Source organism: Macrobrachium rosenbergii, chromosome 51 (assembly GCF_040412425.1).
Source record: "Macrobrachium rosenbergii isolate ZJJX-2024 chromosome 51, ASM4041242v1, whole genome shotgun sequence".
Lineage (NCBI taxonomy): Eukaryota > Metazoa > Arthropoda > Malacostraca > Decapoda > Palaemonidae > Macrobrachium > Macrobrachium rosenbergii.
The window spans coordinates 57,540,383-57,560,105 of NC_089791.1; the positions used below are offsets into that span (position 1 = coordinate 57,540,383).

At 35.7% G+C, this 19,723-nt stretch overlaps 1 protein-coding gene across 8 annotated transcripts in view; it reads left to right on the plus strand.

Moving 5' to 3' along the window:
* Window positions 1–19,723, plus strand: part of LOC136833433 (polyhomeotic-like protein 2) — an 88,397-nt gene extending 68,674 nt beyond the window's left edge. For 2 of the 8 annotated variants that reach the window (XM_067095581.1, XM_067095582.1), the window contains 13 exons: window positions 7,456–7,629; window positions 8,198–8,380; window positions 8,596–8,701; window positions 8,947–9,086; window positions 9,279–9,426; window positions 10,562–10,779; window positions 10,950–11,242; window positions 12,841–13,394; window positions 15,559–15,699; window positions 16,583–16,750; window positions 17,281–17,413; window positions 18,026–18,269; window positions 18,550–19,723. In XM_067095581.1, coding sequence (XP_066951682.1) covers window positions 7,456–7,629; window positions 8,198–8,380; window positions 8,596–8,701; window positions 8,947–9,086; window positions 9,279–9,426; window positions 10,562–10,779; window positions 10,950–11,242; window positions 12,841–13,394; window positions 15,559–15,699; window positions 16,583–16,750; window positions 17,281–17,413; window positions 18,026–18,269; window positions 18,550–18,753 — 2,706 coding nt within the window. In that variant the 3' untranslated portion in view covers window positions 18,754–19,723. The remainder of the gene's footprint in view (window positions 1–7,455; window positions 7,630–8,197; window positions 8,381–8,595; window positions 8,702–8,946; window positions 9,087–9,278; window positions 9,427–10,561; window positions 10,780–10,949; window positions 11,243–12,840; window positions 13,395–15,558; window positions 15,700–16,582; window positions 16,751–17,280; window positions 17,414–18,025; window positions 18,270–18,549) is intronic. The other 6 variants (XM_067095584.1, XM_067095586.1, XM_067095583.1 and 3 more) reach the window with 5 other exon arrangements.

Here is a 19,723-nt window from a genome sequence, read left to right on the forward strand (position 1 = left end):
TACACACAGCGTGATTATATACATGCACAGCTAGTTATACAGTTACGCATGATTATAATTACATACACAGCTAGTTATACAGTTACGCATGATTATAATTACATGCACAGCTAGTTATACAGTTACGCATGATTATAATTACAAACACAGCTAGTTATACAGTTACGCATGATTATAATTACATGCACAGCTAGTTATACAGTTACGCATGATTATAATTACATGCACAGCTAGTTATACAGTTACGCATGATTATAATTACATACACAGCTAGTTATACAGTTACACATGATTATAATTACATACACAGCTAGTTATACAGTTACGCATGATTATAATTACATACACAGCTAGTTATACAGTTACGCATGATTATAATTACATGCACAGCTAGTTATACAGTTACACATGATTATAATTACATACACAGCTAGTTATACAGTTACGCATGATTATAATTACATACACAGCTAGTTATACAGTTATGCATGATTATAATTACATGCACAGCTAGTTATACAGTTACGCATGATTATAATTACATGCACAGCTAGTTATACAGTTATGCATGATTATAATTACATGCACAGCTAGTTATACAGTTACGCATGATTATAATTACATGCACAGCTAGTTATACAGTTACGCATGATTATAATTACATGCACAGCTAGTTATACAGTTACGCATGATTATAATTACATACACAGCTAGTTATACAGTTACGCATGATTATAATTACATACACAGCTAGTTATAGTTACGCATGATTATAATTACATGCACAGCTAGTTATACAGTTACACATGATTATAATTACATGCACAGCTAATTATACCGTTACGCATGATACGCGCATTCTTTGCTAATGACGAAACGATAAAGAACATATAAATGTGGGAGTATGTATGTATGTATATAAATGTGGGAGTATGTATGTATGTATGTATGTAGACAGGGAATGAGCAAGACAAACAGACAAACCGAAAAAGATTGGCGATTTAAATATAGAGACAAGCCAACGGATATTTATGAGAGAGAGGAAAGAGAATAGCCCATTTGTATGGGGAACAGCAGTGAAAAAGAAGAAAGCTAGTTAAAGGGAGAGGGAAGGGGTGCAGGAAGTGCTCCACATATCTCATTACTGGTATTGATCGCTTCATGAGAAGGAGCCACGTAAGGCGAATGCTGGAAAGAGGAAACGAAAGAAAGGAAAGATACAGGAGGTGAAAATGACCACCGGATTACAGGCAGTCGGAAAGAGGGTAAGTGGGTTAAGCGTCTCACCTTTAAGGATGCTCCAGATTTGGACGCGTGATTCGGAACCCCTTTCTTAGTAGGACTGATTAGTCCGTCTGTTTGCCTACAAGTTACCACAGAATAGCAAGTCATTGGGAAAAATTGAAGAGCAGACTAATGAAATAATAACAGTTATTAATGAGTGAATAAATATATAAATAGATAACTGAATAAATCAGTACGTAAGGAGGAACATGTGCTACGTATCCAGAAACAGACCGCCTGGTTGTGAGCATGTTAATTATGTGGTCACTAGCCAGTGTAAAACTGCAAATTGCCCCCAAGACTACTATTGAAGTAAGTGTAATTGAAGGTAGAGAAGATTGACCCCGCCTCCCCTCACCACACGACTTCACGAGAAGTCATACATTAATTCGCAGAACTTCGCAGAGCACAGAAATTATTTTATTAAAAAGCACACTCGAGAGGACTTGCGTGTTTGTTTATAGAAAGACATAATCATGTTTTTGTTTTTTAGTGTGAGTAAACGTTGGTGTTTCTTAACATTAAAGCCGTATCATAAACTGTGATAAATAAATCTGGTTGCTCTCTTAAAAACTACTATCTTAAAAACTGAAATATTTTTCGGATGTCATTGCTCCCTTGCAGAGTATTTTTTTCAACAAATTACATCATACACTGAAGTGTGATTGGAAACTGCAGGAAGAAATGCACATAATTACAGCTAAGAGGAGGCAAAGAAAACAGCTTGTTTGTGTCATGAGACTCGCTGTCATTAAGACGGGACACACGACGGCGCGTAATGATAGGTGTCGGCTGCCGCGCCCTTGCGAGGTTGTTCCTAAGGTTACCCGGGGTTTGTGGCGGTAGGATGTCGGCCCAGTGCAACCGAGCCATGCTCTAATCGCTAGCTGGTGTTTGCACAAGCCACAGGAATTGCAACTAACAGGATAACCGAAGAAATAGGAATTGTCGGTTTTTTTTTTGCTTCGTGATTCAATTTTAAGACGTCATGTTCAACCACATAGTGCGCTGTAAGGTTAACACTTTTTAAACTTTTTTTTCTTATATCAATGAAATGATTTACTTTGCTATACTGGAACTTTCAAAATCATCGGGCTCACGATTCCAAGTTTGTCCTGAAGCCACATATATCCTCTGTCGACTGATTCAACCAATAAAACACTTTACAGTAAACATTTTTCGTAAACTTTTTTTTCCTTATATCAGTAAAATTATTTACTTTACTATATTGAAACATTAAAAAATCGTCGGGCTTAAGATTCCCAGTTTGTCCTGAAGCCACATACCCTTGTTCGATTTTACGGGCTGCTGAAAAGCAAGAGCCCGTGCCTGCACAAGGCTGGCTGAATCTTGATAGATGGATAGACTGTCGATTTACTTATAATTGATGTTGCTGGAGATAGATAGACTCTGTCTGTTTACCTATAATATATTTTGCTCGACTTACGAAGAGAACACAAGTTTCTTGTTATTACTGAAAAGGCGTCATGGCCTAGACCAAATCTCAGCTTGCGTATTTGTCTTACCCCTTCCGAAATTAATTATAATGTTCACCTTCCCGTAAAACGGATTCTGTAGATCTCCACAACTCAGAAACAACTGGTGGAAATGTATTGTTGTTGGTAGCACAACGACGAAACATTCGTGGTTTACCGGATTACCAGGTGTGTGTGAAACAGCAATACAGCGCAGGTGACAAGACATCTGTATTGTGTAAAGACGTATATCACTGCGTGGTGAAACTTCTGGAATTATAACTTTGTAGAGTGTAAAGCATTTTTGTTTTATCTGTTTGAATGAAACGATTGGTCGTTTGATATAAGCACCAGTTGTACTTGTTCCTGTACTTTGAACAGTATAGCTCGACGGAGGCTTTATTCGTTATTTTGATAAATAAATTTATTTTTTTCCATTCTCTCTCTCTCTCTCTCTCTCTCTCTCTCTCTCTCTCTCTCTCTCTCTCGTCGTGAACTTGAATTCCGTTCGGAAATGTTGTCAAGGTCACCGGTATTTTCCCTAAGGTTTTTAATATATATTTTTAATGTGAATGTCATACGACATTTTTTATTAATTATTATTATTATTATTATTATTATTATTATTATTATTATTATTATTATTATTATTATTATTATTATTATTATTATTATTATTATTATTATTATTTTACTTGTTAGGTTAACTCAGCAGTATTTTGAAGCGACCACTTGTTTTAGAGTGGTGAATCTGCAGGTGTTTTTGGTCCGATGTCGGAAGCTCTTTCCTTCATCCCACTTCCTAAAGCTGCATAGTGTCCTTATCCGTCCGCGACATGCAACACTACTCATAACGAAGTTAGCGTTCCTCTGTTTCCCCTCCACTACGACAGAGAACTTTTAAATCATCACTCAGTCATTTTTTGGCAGGATTGTGTGAAACTCCATGACTGCTTCTGTGGCTATTTTTGCTTCATCTCCGATATACGTTCCTCGTCCTATTAGGCGATCTCGTGACACCCGTCAGATTACCTCTTCCCGCAATTACTGTGTTGAAAAATGTGATCCTATGTGTCCACGTTTCGTTGACTGTTTCCTTCCCTCTACTGCCAAAATTTGGATTTCTCTTCCCGCTTCTGTTCTCCCTCACTTTCCTTTCCTTCCTTCGTGGTTACGCCTCCGCTTGTTCATCCGTTTTCCTTTACTTTCTTAAAGCCTAATCTAGAAAGGTTGATTCTCTTTGGCTTTTTCTTTCTTAAAAAGATATGATTTCAACCACTTTTATGTGTTAAGTAAATTAAATGATCCTGTGGTCTGGTTACACCCGCCATTGAACCCCCTCCCACATTCATCTTGTTTTAATCACAACCTTGGGATTGCTTCTCGGTGACTGTCTTTTCCCTCGACGGATAAACTTGGTCTCTGTTTCCCCTGATTGCTTAGATCCTTTCATTACCTAAGTTGCGTTCCTTCGTGACTTGTCCCATTTTTCAACTCGGGCGCGCGTCTTTCTTGTTTACTTCAGGCCTGCTGGGTTACGCAAGGAGAATCATTGCCATTCCCGTCCTATCCTGTTTGCCATCAAAAGTGGTAAGAATGATTAAATTTCTTAAAGAAATCCTTCAAGCATTAACATTTTTATGCTTTTTTTTACCGTCGTATCTCGTTGTCCTTAAAACAAAAAATTCCAAGCCACTTTGACAGAATCTGATCCAGCCTCTAACCAGAAAAAATTTCTACCATGCTTTCGTTACTACATTTAATCATCATAATTAACACAAGGGCCACATAATGCTCATGTTAACAACGTCCCTTTTTCGCACATTCAGCACATCATTTTACTCAAAGATATCGGATCAAGAATACTTTTTTTTTTTTTCATAACTTGCTTGCCAAATAAATTCTACAGAGCAGCCTGTGCCTGGTGGCTTGATGCGCAGACAGTAAGTCCTTTGTGTATGTGTGTGAAACTGTTGATACTACAGAAGTTTTATTATAGAAGTTTCTTCTGTTTTTTTTCTTATCTTCGGCAGTTAAAGAATAAACACAACAGTAACTGTTTCATTTGTCTGCAGCTGCTCTGGTTTTTACCTGACACGTGAACCCAATTGTTCATTTTCTCGTGATGTGGTCTGTACGAAAATGAACGTGGTGAGATGTGTCACACACACACGCATACACACACACATACACACACACCTGTCCTGACCGTTCCTGAATGTGACCGTTCATGGCCACCCGTGCACCAGAATTAATTACACTGCAATTAACGTGCTTTCCTTCACAGTCATCCAGTTTGACGTTTTGTGTCATAAAATCCCAAGAATGCCATTACCCCCGTGTCTCTTGTGCCACAGGGTGCCTGAGAGGGAACTGGCAGTACCTTTTCGGTGTTGTTAGTCCCCTGGGAACCACTTTCTGGGATCAGCGATGACTGCGGAAGACCCCCGACGTCAGTCTTCGTGTAACCTTTGGAAGAATCGATTTCCCGGTGTTCGCCACCTATCTCGTCGTTCCGTCGATTTTGCATTAATGGCTTTTCTCGGATGCGATTGTTCATTCTGCCTTTGTTATCTCCCTCGCGTCTCGTAGTAGCCGGGTTTGAGTAGGAGGGCCTGAACCAAGGCTATGCTGTGAATAAGGCTCTCTCTCTCTCTCTCTCTCTCTCTCTCTCTCTCTCTCTCTCTCTCTCTCTCTCTCTCTCACACACATTTCGGGAGAGCGATTTACACGCTTATTTTGCCTTATACTGATATAATGCTCAAATTATTTTTCATACCTTACGTTAAGAGTTAACGTAATTATTTTAGTAGCGAGAGTTACCTATATCAGTGGAATGGAATATCTAAACATGATGATTTTGAAGTTTTTATCGTATAGAAATTTTTGGTAGATTCATTGGTCGTACTTTCAACGGGGAAATATGAACGACTTGAGAAAATCAACCTCTTTTGTTAATATTACAGTGACACGGCAGCAGAACGACTTAAAATCAGTCGTGAATTAACTGCTTCCTGTTATCGCTCAGTAATCGTGTGAAACTGATGCAAGAAACACTTCGTATGAGTTTACATCTCACATAACTAAACTATTCCAGGAGTGCTATGTAATAATATATTCGAATTTACTATATGGAAGTTTGCATTGACAAACTTTTTCTTGTCCACGTCAGGCTCCAGTGAGTTGCCGGTATTGTGTTGTCGCTTTTTAATTTCCAAGGCAATTCCCATTGATAAACGTATTGATTTTGCAAGACTGCCACTGCAAACGTGAATACGTTACTGTAGCATTAATAATAGGTCTGTTATGTAGTTTTAGAATTTCCAAAGGCTGCGGTTTGTATACATATGAAAAACACAAATTACTTTAATATTTTTTTTCACGGTATTTGAAGATCCTAGATTCGTTTTATCGAGTTCCAATGCACACAGATCTTCAGATCCTTTTGTTTACGGAAATGAAAGCTTAGATGCAAACCACTCGTCACTAGGTGGAGATTATGAGACTAACTAGTGCACATTACATAGTCCCCGTGTGTCTAACTTGATCGGTTTAATCACTAATAATTAAAATGAGGAGGCTCTACATTTTGTGCGTCATAAATTAGATGCTTTCCTCGCAAGAGAGAATAGACATATGTGTGAGACTGGAGCTGATTATTCTTTCGTTTTGCAAAGAGCCTCAACGCGAAACTATCAAGTTCTGTACTTGCCTATCGACGTGTTACCAGCTTGGTAGTTGCTTCCGCCACTGTTCCGTGCATGCCGTGTATTTCGTTGCCATAGGTGTCGAGTTATTTGGCGTGCGTGTGTTCGTGCGGCGTGCATATTCGGCTGACCCAGCTGCTGGCCCAGCTGTTTCAGACTGCAGCGTCCGTGCGTGGCTTGCAAAAGTTGTAGCAAAATTTCTTGCCTGTTTCCTCTGGTTAGCGTTTGACAGTCTCAGAAGGTGATTTGTATTTTTTTTTTTTTTAAGATTTACTCTCTCCAGTTTGATTCATGTTAAATTTTCATGCAGTTCTTCATGTAGTCGAAGACAGTTAGTTGAAATAACATTTTGGCGTGTTAGACAGCATAAATAAACGTTGATCTTTCTTACGATGAAAAAGAATGTTGAAAATATGATAATTATCATTTTATATCTTTTTCCTTGCCCTTTCATTATTCTCTGGAACTTTTTTCTCCTTTGACTGGTACTTACTCTAATATGTGAAAGCTTTCTTTTTCATTTTATACTATTTTCAGATCTTTTCATATAAATATGTGCATATTATGTAACATCATTATCAATAATAATAGTGGTAATATTACTACTGTCGGCACATTGCAGATTTTCATAAGGAAAAAATCTACTTCTCCAGTTTTACTTTTTCGTAATATTACTGCAAGGCCAGAGGTTTTATAATGTGCCCATAGAGGTGCTATTGATGATGATTTAATATGCCTTTGAGGGCAGAATCACTAGTAATTGTATATTGGGCAAACGAGTCTGGAAATGCCCAAATGAGGACAGAATTGTTTATGCACAGTAAGTAGATAATATGTTTCTGACCTGATGATTTTAGTGTGTGAAGAGGTTTCTTAATTAGCTTGTTGGTGAGGATTGTTTGTTGGTTTCACCTTTTTATCTATTTTGCGTGAAAGACGGGTGATGTGATGGATATGTGACTCAGTGGTAATGCTGATCTCTTTTCCAGTTCTATGTGCAAGCGTCTTTAGCCTCCGGGATGCAACCAGCACCTCCAGCCATTGCTCCAGCTCCCGGGCCTCAGACAAGTACCACTACTGTTTCGGCCTTGCACCAGCCCCTTCAACACCATCTGCCTCAAACCATTGCTCACCCTGGGGTCTCACCCTCTCCCATGCCACAGGTGATGGATCAGTCAGGAACAGGCTTTTACTCTCTGCCAATATTCAAATCAAGACCACTCTCTTTGTACTTCGTTATTAAGAATTTAACAACCATTGGCATTAAACCTTATTTAAACTTTTGTTTTTGCGTAAAGAAAATATTTTAAATACACTTGGGCACTCATTCTTCACAAGTTTCTTATTCCTCCCAAGTCCCATTTTCGTAAGTGCCATTTAAAACGAAGGTTACTTGTCCAAATTTCATATAGCGGAAATATAATTGAGATGGATTCAGTGGTAAGGTTCATGTAATAAGCTCATGCAATTGTCCATTACAGTTTGTAATCTCATTTTTGTCCATAAGGGAGCTTGAGAAACACATTTTTGAAAGTAAGCACATAGTCCTGTTGAAATAATGGCCCCAATAGCTTAGCCTCACAGTTTTTGTGTGTTTATGTTGGTTTCCCATGTAATTTTGTTCAGCTTAATGTAACTAGTACTTTATGTTCAAAGGATAACAAGCCATATATTTATCTGTGTATGATACTTTCGTTAATTATGTGATTACTGACATCTGTATTTTCACAGTTTTCCCCTCAGGTACAGGTAATTCAAGGTGGAATACCTGGAGGATCTTACCTACAACAGGTCTACCAGAATGCACAAGGACAGCTTATTATGCCCAGTAATTTGACTTTGCAACCAGCACCTGGCATGAATGCCACACCTATTCAACCAAATACTTTGAATGGATTAAATCAACCCATTCAGGTAAAATAATGTCTCCTTCTCAGGAGTTGAATCCATCATTATTTAATTTGAAATATCAAAATATTGACAGGTTAATAATTGTCATTTATTTAAGGATTTACTCTGCTCATCCTAGTTTTCAGGTCAGTTTGACTAAAAACTTTCGAATTTGCATGGGCTCAACCTTATACTGTTCTGTTTAGAATTGCATAAATATAGCTAGTACCATTCCACAGGTAATAGCAGCCGCCACGGGAAAGCCTTTCCAAGGCCAAATAGCTCCTCACATGCTGACAGCAACCACAGGAAAAACTGGAGTTCTTCAAGCTGGTGGCCAAGCTGGTTAGTTTTTGTCTTAAGATGCTTCTTTAACAATGTAGTACAAGTTTTCTATGTGTTGGATTTACTTTATATAGACAATACTTCAAGCCACTTAGATAAAGAAAATGGGGAAGTTGAATACATTGCATTCTGTGCCATTGCCTGTAAGGTTCGCTCTGAATTAGAATTTGGTTGCTGTGATACCTAACCAAAGGTAACTGCTTCAGTGGATATTTTAGTGATTAATGGGAATTGATCTTTTACAGGATATTCTCCTGCAGCCATACCCACAACTGGAAGTCAGACATTGGTTATTGGCCAATTGCCTGTGGGTGTTATTAGCAGTCAACAACACAATATTCTTCCAGCTCATTCTGCAACTCATAAATCAGCAGATATGCAAAAGGTATGATTCTTCTGTAATTGTAAAATTCAGGAGGTAATTTTAATACTTAGACTTGATTTTTTTTTTTTGTGATCCTGTATGAAAATTTCTGAGAATCTGATGTGGTATTACAGTACTTTGTTCATTAGAAGAATACAGTACAGTGTTGTGATGTAGAAAATGAAACTTAAAGAATTATTTTCTTCTACTTAGCAGGCAATTTCTTGGGCAACTCAAAGTACTCTTCATTCACCAGCACTTCTGGCTCAGAATCAACCTATTTTTATTCGAGGTGCTCAGCCAGGACAAGAAAATGTATTTATTTCAAATCCTCAGCCACAGACAATGCATGTCCCAAATTGTAAGTAGTTCTTTACTTATTTGATAAACGTTTTTGGAATTTTGCTTACTGAAGGCATTACTTATGCTCTTGTAGTTTAAACTAAATATGAAGAGTCACCTCAACTTAACAGACAGCTCAAGGGTCTGCCCCTTTGGGTAAGAACAGAATCTAAGTAACAAAGACTGGCATGTAACATATGTGATAGGATACCCCTGGGCCAACTCACAGGGCTTACAATGTAGCACAGTTCCATATAAAGTACTTAATAACCTATCTGAACTGGAATTATGTATACTGTTAACTCAGAGAGATATTGCAAAATGAAGCTTCTAAAAATAATTGTACTTAAACCTAATTACGGGTACAGTATATGTAAAATACTGTGTACAAAATCCATACAGCATAAAAAACATAAAAATTGCTTCTTTTTAAACATGAGCAGCCCCAGATTCTTTATTAAAAAGATTTAAAGACATTGTAAGTGCAGAGTTTATCCTAATGTGATGCATACATGTGCATACTAACACTTAAAAATTTGTAACACTATATTATTGTATTAAGTACAGTACTGCACTGTATTAAATAACATCAGTAAAAAATAATAGAGAGAGAGAGAGAGAGAGAGAGAGAGAGAGAGGCGGGGCTATAAGTCCATATTGTTTCCTAATGTGATGCACAATAAGGAAAACATTGATTGTGTGTGTGTTTTTTCACTATCCACCTTCACAGGCACAAACAGGAAAGCACTGTTTGTGTGCATGCATTTGTTCATTTATTGCTCAATACCTTTAGAGTCCTTAGTAGGATATCTACCAAGGATGAGAGGTTATCCACATATGCGCATCCAGTCCACAATCTGATAAACCTATCGTAAATACTGTACCAGCTTTCTCTGCTAATTACAAAAAACCCTATTTTTATTGGACTTGGGCGTGTTTGCAAAGTGGCTAATTCCATTAAGTCAAGGTCTGTTGAGTAGAGGTGCCATTGTAATCCTTTTCAGTAATTTTTCTTTGAACCAAGCTACAAGGATCCAACTTTTTGTATAATGTTTTCCATCAAGTGAAATATGTGGATGAAAGCAAAAGTACTGTGCATGTACTTTACTCAGATTTCCTGCAACAACCAATGGATGCTCTTTTTGATTCTACAGCCATGATGCCACCACTGCAGTCTATGCAGCAAGGACCACAGGCACAGAAGCCTCGGTCTGGAATGGAAATGCCTGCTAACATACAACCTAAGGCTCCAACTATGCGTCCAACAATCCTTCCCTCCAACTCTCCTCAGATTCGTCCAGGTGCATCAGTCTCAACACAGACAGCGGGTCAGCAGTTGGCTCCAGGTCACATGCCTGCTCCAAGAGCTCAAGTATGCTTGGTTCTCACTCTTTGTTACTTGTGTTTTGTTGAAGTCAGCCTTTTAAAATTTTACTAATATCCTTAGGTCAGACATTTTAAGATTAATTGAAAGGTTTTTAGCTTCATAGATGAAGAAAGGAATTAGTTGATTTAATCTCCTTTGGTGTACTTCATCCTCAGAACAAGTTGAGAGGCAAAAGTGGAACCAACCGCACTTCACCAGCAATTGCTGGAACTACTCAAATAGCCTCTGCACAAGTAACCCAAAATACAGTAGCAGTTGCTGCAACTGTTGCAGCTGCAGTGACTGCAACACCAACAGCAGTAGCAGTGAATGCTGGAACTCAAGTGATGCAGCAACAGGCTGCAGTCACTCCAGTGACAATAACAAACCCACCAACTGCTGTCTCAACTCAGAATAAAATTTCCCAAGCTCCATCTATGCAAGTCATCACTAATATGACACAAACTAAGTGAGTAATATTTATATAAGTTTTTAATTGATTTGCATATCTATTCTTTCTTTGTTTCAAAGGAACTTTTTTCCATATAGGGTGCTGTAAGGGCTACTGCTTACATTGTACCTTGCATAGCACATTGTACACTGTTCCAAAGGCTCCATGCAGTATCAATTTGAACCCAACTAGATTGCTTTCTTTCTTTTATTCTCCCATTCTCCTTGGTCTTTTATTTAGAAGCTGTATTGCTGTCCATCAATAAGTTCTGTTTTAGTTTTTCTCCATTCTCTTTAGTCTTTTAATCGCATTGGACTAATTTACATTTATAATTGTACCTGTGTATGGACAACTAAGATTAACTTGTACTGCTATAATCTTTTTAATGCATGGAAATATTAAGGAGATAAAATTTTCCATGGCAAGTATATTTAATTTAGTAATTATTTCTTCATAAAGATTATTTTTTACAGTAGAAAGAATATAACATTTTTATTTACATTGTGAAAAGATAATCCATAATTAGATTAGGAAGAATTGTTTCTAAGGTATAATATTTTAGGTCTATATTATATTCATTCATCAAGTTAATGAAATGAAAATAATGCTATTGAGTTTTATCCATTACTATAAGTTAACAAAGGAGATCATCATGATTATAGTGAAAATTGATACAGTAGTATCATTTTCATCTGTTATAGTACCAGATGAGATGAGAAGGGGCCCCAGATAGGTCATTTGATATGGGTCTACTCAGACTACTCCCCTTGGTATAGGTAGAGGGTAAATACTTTGGTAAAGAACATTGATATTGCTAAGAAGTTTTATTAAAGTTTCAGGAGAATAAAATATGGATAAATACAAATTCTGTTAAACCATCTAATTTTCTAAAGTTATTGTATGTAGTGTTTTGATGATAACGCATCAGTATGCACAGGCAGTTCCAAGAACTTACGCAGATTTTCAAGTGATTATGAAGAGGAATTTGTAGCATATTTTCTTTCCTTTGGCCAACTGTATGAATTTTTCTTATTAGGTTTTTAATAATTTTGAATTGTATTTCCTGTTTATTGTGGTATTACTAATATTTTCAAATGATTAATGAGGTTTTTTATATGAATACATAGATAGTCATCAAGTCAGGTTATGCTTGCTGTGGAATAAGTTGTATGAAATGTTTTGAGCTTAATTAATCTACAGCTATAAGCTTGCCAATTATTTTGCATCTTAAATAACTTGTAGAGGTTGGACATGATTTTACATGAGAAACATTGTTGTATAACTGAAATGATAATATTTTATGCAAACTGAATATTTGCATTAGGTGGACTACAGCTGAATTCATCTCACTTAGATTGCTATAAGTCTCATGCCTTTGATGTTCAGTCTATCCCATCAGTGTAATCTTTCAGGCCAGCAGATGTTCTAGTATTAATAGTGGTTTACAAGTTTTTTATGTCTTTGTAACATTGTAATTTGGGATGCTATTGTTATTGCAATACTACAGTTTCAATATTTCTTAAACATGTTTGTTTTATTACTTTGTTTTGTTACCTTCATTGTGTTCCATTTTGCATACTTCTAATATTTTGTTTATAAAAATTATCAATTACCAGACCTGGAGGCCCAATGGCACCACCTACTGCACCTCTTCCTCCAGCTGGACAGCCACCTCCAGGTTTACCACCACTGGTACGAGCTCCAGCAACTAAAACACAGCAAGCTAATGTTGCTGCTATTCCTCAAGTTACTGTGGCAGCTACCCCTCCAACGCTAATACCAAGTTCAACTCTACAAACTCCAACCCAAGTACAACCCATTACTTCACAAGCTCCAACAACATCTCCCTCCCCAGTTCTTGCCACCACAACAATGCCACCTCCACAGGTGACTGCAGTTACTTCAGTTTCAACACCACTTCAACCACCTTCTCTTGCTCCAGCTGTAGCAACTGTTACTTCAACACCAAATACAATCCAACCTAAACAAGAAGTTAAGCAAGATCCTCCACCAAAAAAAATTACCCCAATAGCACCTATAACTGCACCAACTGTTGCTCCTGTGTCCACTGCTGTAACACCTGTCAGTCAGCCTCAGCCACAGGCTCAGCAAGCTCCACCAACTCTTACAACATTAAATGGTACCCCTCCGTCTAGTGAGAGTGGTGAAGGTTAGTACAGTATATCCATTTTCCATTTGAATTTTGTACAATAAGTATTACTGGGTGGACTATAACTTATTTGAAACACTATTCTCTTGCTTTATTATTTCCTTATTAATTTTACAGTATAGTTTTTAATATAAATGTTTCCAATATTAGTTTGCTCCTTGTCTGTCTTTGAATTCACCGTCTACTTTGTCAGTGATATCGAAGAATCTAAAAATTGAACCCCCTTTAGATCTCTTAGCATTGGATCTTAAATATAACATGTCTTAGGACCAAAAACTGAAGCCTGGCTAAGTCTGCCTTTCAAAGCAGGAAATTGCTTCCGAAAAGTTAATCATACTGTAGGTGCAATACTCATGTCTCATAATTACCGACTCCTAAAACCATCTGTTGGACGTAGCCTTAATATATTGGTCATTTTTCTCTCATAAGTTCTTATTGAGTCCATGCTTAGAAAATAGTAAATAGTGAAAAGTGAAGGAGAATGATATTGAGTCAAATCTCAAAAGAATGAGTCATATTTGCCTAGAGCAACAGAAATACACATGGCCAGAGTTCACAGCAACTGTAGGGAATTGACTTTGGCTCATGGACTAAACTGCTTTCCTTTAGAATCCTGTTTTTCCTACTTGGAACATCAAGTCATTTAGTGATGTTTAATATCATAGACTGTTTGCTCTAACTAGGTAGTTCTCTAAAGATTGAAAGAAATTTTTAAAAACAATCATTCATTACCAAGTAGAACCAGTTAATTTAGTGAGAGTATATAAATGTAAATATTGTATAATTATCCCACCAGTATTAAAACTTCAACCTAATTGGGCAGTGCATAATATCTGGACATGTAACACTTATCAAAAAATTAGTTTTTCACCCCAAACATGCACAAATCCATTGTATTATAAATGATGTAGAATAGAGCTATACAAGTTAACTGATTATTCAAAATCCACCTTTACTGTGGGATTCAGTGCAATATCTCCCAATATGAAAAATGTTTTCGTTACTTAACGTTATCTTTATCTTCATATTAGAGCTGCCCTTCAAAATCATTAAGATGTGCACTGCAAACATGTTTGCTTTTGCTGGCTTTAGAAGTTCCATAGAAATACTTGAAAACTTATAAAAATAATCTTATATAGGTCATTACTGTATACAGTATGATTTTTCCGTAAATAACATGATGCTGACATAAATACTGAGCAAGACTACTCAATCCATGCTCCTGTAGGAGCATTATTTTTTATTCACAGCTAGCGAGTCATCATAAGTGGCATAGGGTGCTTGTTACTGTTAGTGATGGCTGTTTAACTAATATTCTGAAACTTAGTGTAACTAATGTTTTCATACCTAGGGCTGTACCATAGCCTCTCGACGATGCATGCCAACAATTTATTCAAGTTATTAAGAGCAAATTTACACGAGTTATTATGAGCAACTTTTTTGTTCCACATGAAAATAATAACTAGAATTTTTAAAATTTTCTCAAATAAGACATATACATTGATTGCTGTGTTCTCTTTCATTTTTTATAGCCAGTAACATGTTAAAGTTCACATTTGTATGTTTTGTGTGTGAACTTAGAACAACACACAACTAACCACATTATTATGTAATTTTTATGTGGAGATGTTGATCTTTATTTTTTATTTTATTTATTTATTTTTTTATATTATGACTGTTGTCAAAGCAGTTTAAAAGCCAGCAGTGAGGGCTTACCTGTGCCAATTGAATCCTGCCTGTATCATAAAGTTAAGCAATAAGATATTGTACATCATTTCATTGTCATTAAGCAGCAATATTTACTGAATAGTGTATTTTTAAGTTATGTTGTTAATTGTGTAGTATTACCATGCATAAACAACAATATAGTAACTTTCCAAAAAAGAATTGGCTGTCAACAAGCAACAACATTACTGCTTCTAGTAGACAAAAATTTTTAGGACTTCTTTTTTTATTTTACATATTAAAAATGTTTAAGATCCTGTCTCCTATCTCAGCACCTACCAAATGAAAAAGAAGATGGTTCTAACCTTAAAGAAAATTTGTGGCAAATCAGTAAGCTGAACTTATGTAATTGAAAACTGCATTTTTTATGACCCAATGCATTTATGAGAGTTTTGTTTTTTCAATGCCAACTACTGATAATTTTCTGTTTTCCTTACAGTGAGTGATAAACCTCTGCAGCCCACTGTAAATGGAACTGCCCATCCAGTTGTGCCTCAACCTGCAGCAACTGGACCTCCAAAGGCCATGGTGAAACCACAAGTTCTTACTCATGTAATTGAAGGCTTTGTAATTCATGAAGGTAAGCAGTACTTTATGCTCTTCAAAATTATTCTGTGTACTGTATATAATTGCCAGTATTTATTTCATCTTGTGTGATTGACCTTCATGCAACATGGATGTTGTGATAGATTACACTCCTCTCAATTTCCTCTTTGTCAATCTTCAGCCTATGCATATGAAATATTAGAATGTAATACCAGCCAGTTTACACAGTCACTCACTGAAAAGTAATTACTGTACTGTTTTATCCAAGAATTTTGTTAATAACAGTGATTGTTGATAGTTTTTTGTGTGTAAATTCCTTCATCTTTTAGTTTTAAAATTTATAAATCACAATAATGATCCCGGGATGTTTTGTTGTATGAACCTACATATGAATTGTCATAGGTCTGTTACTGGTTTTGACTCTTTACCATTACTTTCCTTTTGAACATAGGTAATTCTAGTTTATGGGTAGATTACCTATATCACTACATTAGAGATAGTTAGTATTGTCTTTTCACCTCTTTTTATATATGTTCTTATTTCATTGTTAAAAGTTTGTCTCTAGGAATTGTTCTTTATTTTTTTAATGATTGTCTGTATATTAGACACTTGATTTTAACTTTCTTTGTATGTCAAAGGTTATATTTTCTTAAGGCAATGAAAGGAAGTTTTTAGCTAGGTTCAATTTATGGCTGTATTGTGGTAGGGTGAAGAAAAAAAGTACTTGACCTAACCAAAAACAGCAAAGGAGGAATCCTTAATTTTCTTGCAACTTCTTGTGGGTGTGTCTTATGTTTTTTTGTCATGTGTAACCTTTGTTTTATGTTTACTGATAGTAGAATTAGGTGTCGTCTGCAAACAAAGTTCATTGTCTATTTGGATGTGTTTTTCTATAAAATAATCTTTAATTCCAACAGCTTCTGAACCGTTTCCTGTCAGGAGCTCATCATTATTAACAGAGATTCCCAAACCAAGACCACCCAACTACACCAATACAATTCCTGTAGCAGCTGTTACTTCTTCTGCACAGTCACCAATTGGAGGACAAGCAGAAAAGGAAAACCTACCAGATGATGAGGCCAATAGTAAGTGTTTCTCATCAGTATGGTTTCAAGATTTTTAGGAAACCGAAATTATGATGTTAATGATGAGTAACACAGTAGTTGAAAGAGCTCCTTTGAACCCCCTTGTAACCTTTGACAGTTTTTACTGGGTGATATTTTTCATGATGATTTACGTAAAGAAGTGTTATGGTTTTCCTTGATATACACTTTATCCTTCTTTTTTTCTTTCCTCTTCATACAACATTGGCATTACCAATCCTTAGAATGTCTCTCTCAGTATAGGAATTGTTGTGTAGAGTTTGTTTTTTATGGAATTTTTTTTCACTGATGAAACAGTGAAATAATGCATAGGGATTTGCTTGTTTTCCATTCTTTATAGACTTATCCTGGGATATACAGTTGATTTAGTAATATCTTTCTGTATGTTATGTATGTTTTTACATGTTTTGTAATTGTTTAAAACACTGGTGTATTTTAACTTCAAAACAACTTTTAGTTTTTATAACATTTGAAGTCACTAATATAGCTAATATAGAAGATATCATTTGCAGGAAAGAAAGGTAATGACCTGACTGCTACTTCACCCAAAGGAGATACAGCTAAATGTGAATTTTGTGGAAAGACTGATTTACGCTCTAAATTCAAGAGGTCAAAGAGATTTTGCAGTACATCCTGTGCCAAAAGGTTAGTTCCCTAATTTTGCATGCAGTTCATATCAATGAAGTTCTCACAATAACTACTTTTTAATGTATTTTAGTTATAGCTGTCATCCTGTCAAAGGGAACATCAGCTTATGCCATTCATCTCTTTCATTTCCAAAATAAGATTTTGCATTGTTTGATTCCTGTTTACTGCTTCGTTCATAATTGTACTCTTTACATATTTTGGAATGCCTTTGTCAATCTCAGTGCTACACAATAGTGTTATTTTGAATATTCTTGTAAAGTTTTATATTTATTGCCATTAAGATTTGTAAATCTACTCAAAGACTATTCTGTTGAAAGCATTTTGAACTTCATGTTTAATTCTGGTATTTCAAAGAACCCTTTATAGTTCACTGGACTATAGTTCATATGATCTGCAGATCTGAAATGTCAAGTGTAAAAAAAACTATGCTAAGTGGAAGTTAACATATGCACTAAAAGAATCATTATAATGATACTTCTACTTCAAATTTTAATACACTATTACTATATATGAAGATGTAAGTTCTGGAAAAAACTTAAATGTTAGTTTGACTTCATTAGGTACGGTGTAAGTTGCTCAAAAAGAATGAGACTTTTCTTAACTTGTTAGGTACAATGTTGGTTGCTCAAAAAGGATAGGACTTTTCAAGAATCCTGATGAACCTCCTAGTAAACGGTTACGTGAAGATGGAACTTTGGAAGATGTGGAATCTACTCCAACTGCAGAGCCAGAAGAAAACCAAGATTCTAAGTGCATGCTTATGGAAACTGGAGAAATGACTGAGGAGGAGGATGGGTTATCTACACCTGAGTCACCTACGAAGTCTCAAAGAGTGGACATTTTAAAATGGACGGTCAGTTTCCATATTTCCTGTTTCTGTTGTGTGACAGTATTGTAATTTAGTACAGTAAGAAATTGTGTTATATATTAGAGTGCATACCTGTAGTCATCACAAGTAAAAGTTAGAAGAATATACTTTTTTTGATACATGTGCAATTTTATCTTACAGGTTGAACAGTCTTTTTCTAAGAGTTTATTAGATTAACCTTCAAGTACTAAATTTGGTTTCATCATTTTTACATTTGCATATGACTAGTTCCTCTAATCAGCAGATTAATTTTAAAAATTCACAGGTGAAAGACGTAGTGGATTTCATACAGAACCTTCCTGGTTGCAAGGAATATGCAGAAGATTTTGCACTTCAAGAAATTGATGGTCAAGCTCTGATGCTGTTAAAAGCAGATCATTTAATGTCTGCCATGTCAATGAAACTTGGCCCAGCTTTGAAAATTTGTGCTAAAATTGAATCTATGAGAGGCGACAGAAAAGAGACTTGAATGTGAGATATTCTTGTAGTGCACTCAGTTTGTATTATATTCGACAGAAAGAAATTCTAAGAATAAAATTCAGAAAATATATTATTTAGTAAGACTAACAAATAGCCTTACTTGTTGTTGAAATTATAAGTTGCATTGACTTCACAGTAAGTTTGAGAAATTTCCTTCGGGTTAAAGCACTGTAAATAGAATTTTTTGTATTTAGAAAAATATATGGATGAATAACAAAACACTTTGACTGTGACATTCTTTGCACTGCCGTAATAGGTTAAGACCTTTTTCACTATTTTTTAGTGTTAGATTGAATGTAGGTCTGTTGTTATGTATAGGTGAATATGAAATATAGCGCTCTGGAATATTTAGAGGCAAAATGCTGGTTGGAGGTTGATTAACAATAAGAAATGGGATGTTTTGCCTAGATTGATTCCATAGTCGAGGTGCTTGTACATATTCTAGTTATGGATCTCATTAACTTTTAATTATATTCTCACAAACTGTGCAATTATAAAAACAAGTAATCCTTTGTAATCTGCTATGTAGATTCTGGGATCGTTTAATGTAATTAATATTAAGACTGTACATTACCCCTAATAAGAAACAAGTAGACTGAAAAGGCTATGTGCAGTCACATAAAAAACTTTTTTTTGTTTTGATACATTCTATAAGTATTTGTTATGATTTCAGTTTTGTAAGAAGTTTTTCAAAATAATATTATTCAGTTTTGTATAGTATAGTATTTAAATTGATGGTATAGTGAATTTTTGCAAGAAACTGAAACCATTTAGAAAATATGTAATGGTTTTTATGTTCTTCATACGTATGATTGGGGTTTGAGAAATTGTATACTTGAGAATCAATAGTAAACTTGAATGTTTGTACAGCAGAATGTTTTGTATATTAGTTAGCTATTTGGTTGTTGCACTCATTGTAACACTCCATTTTCTTAAATACATAAAGACTAAAAAAATAA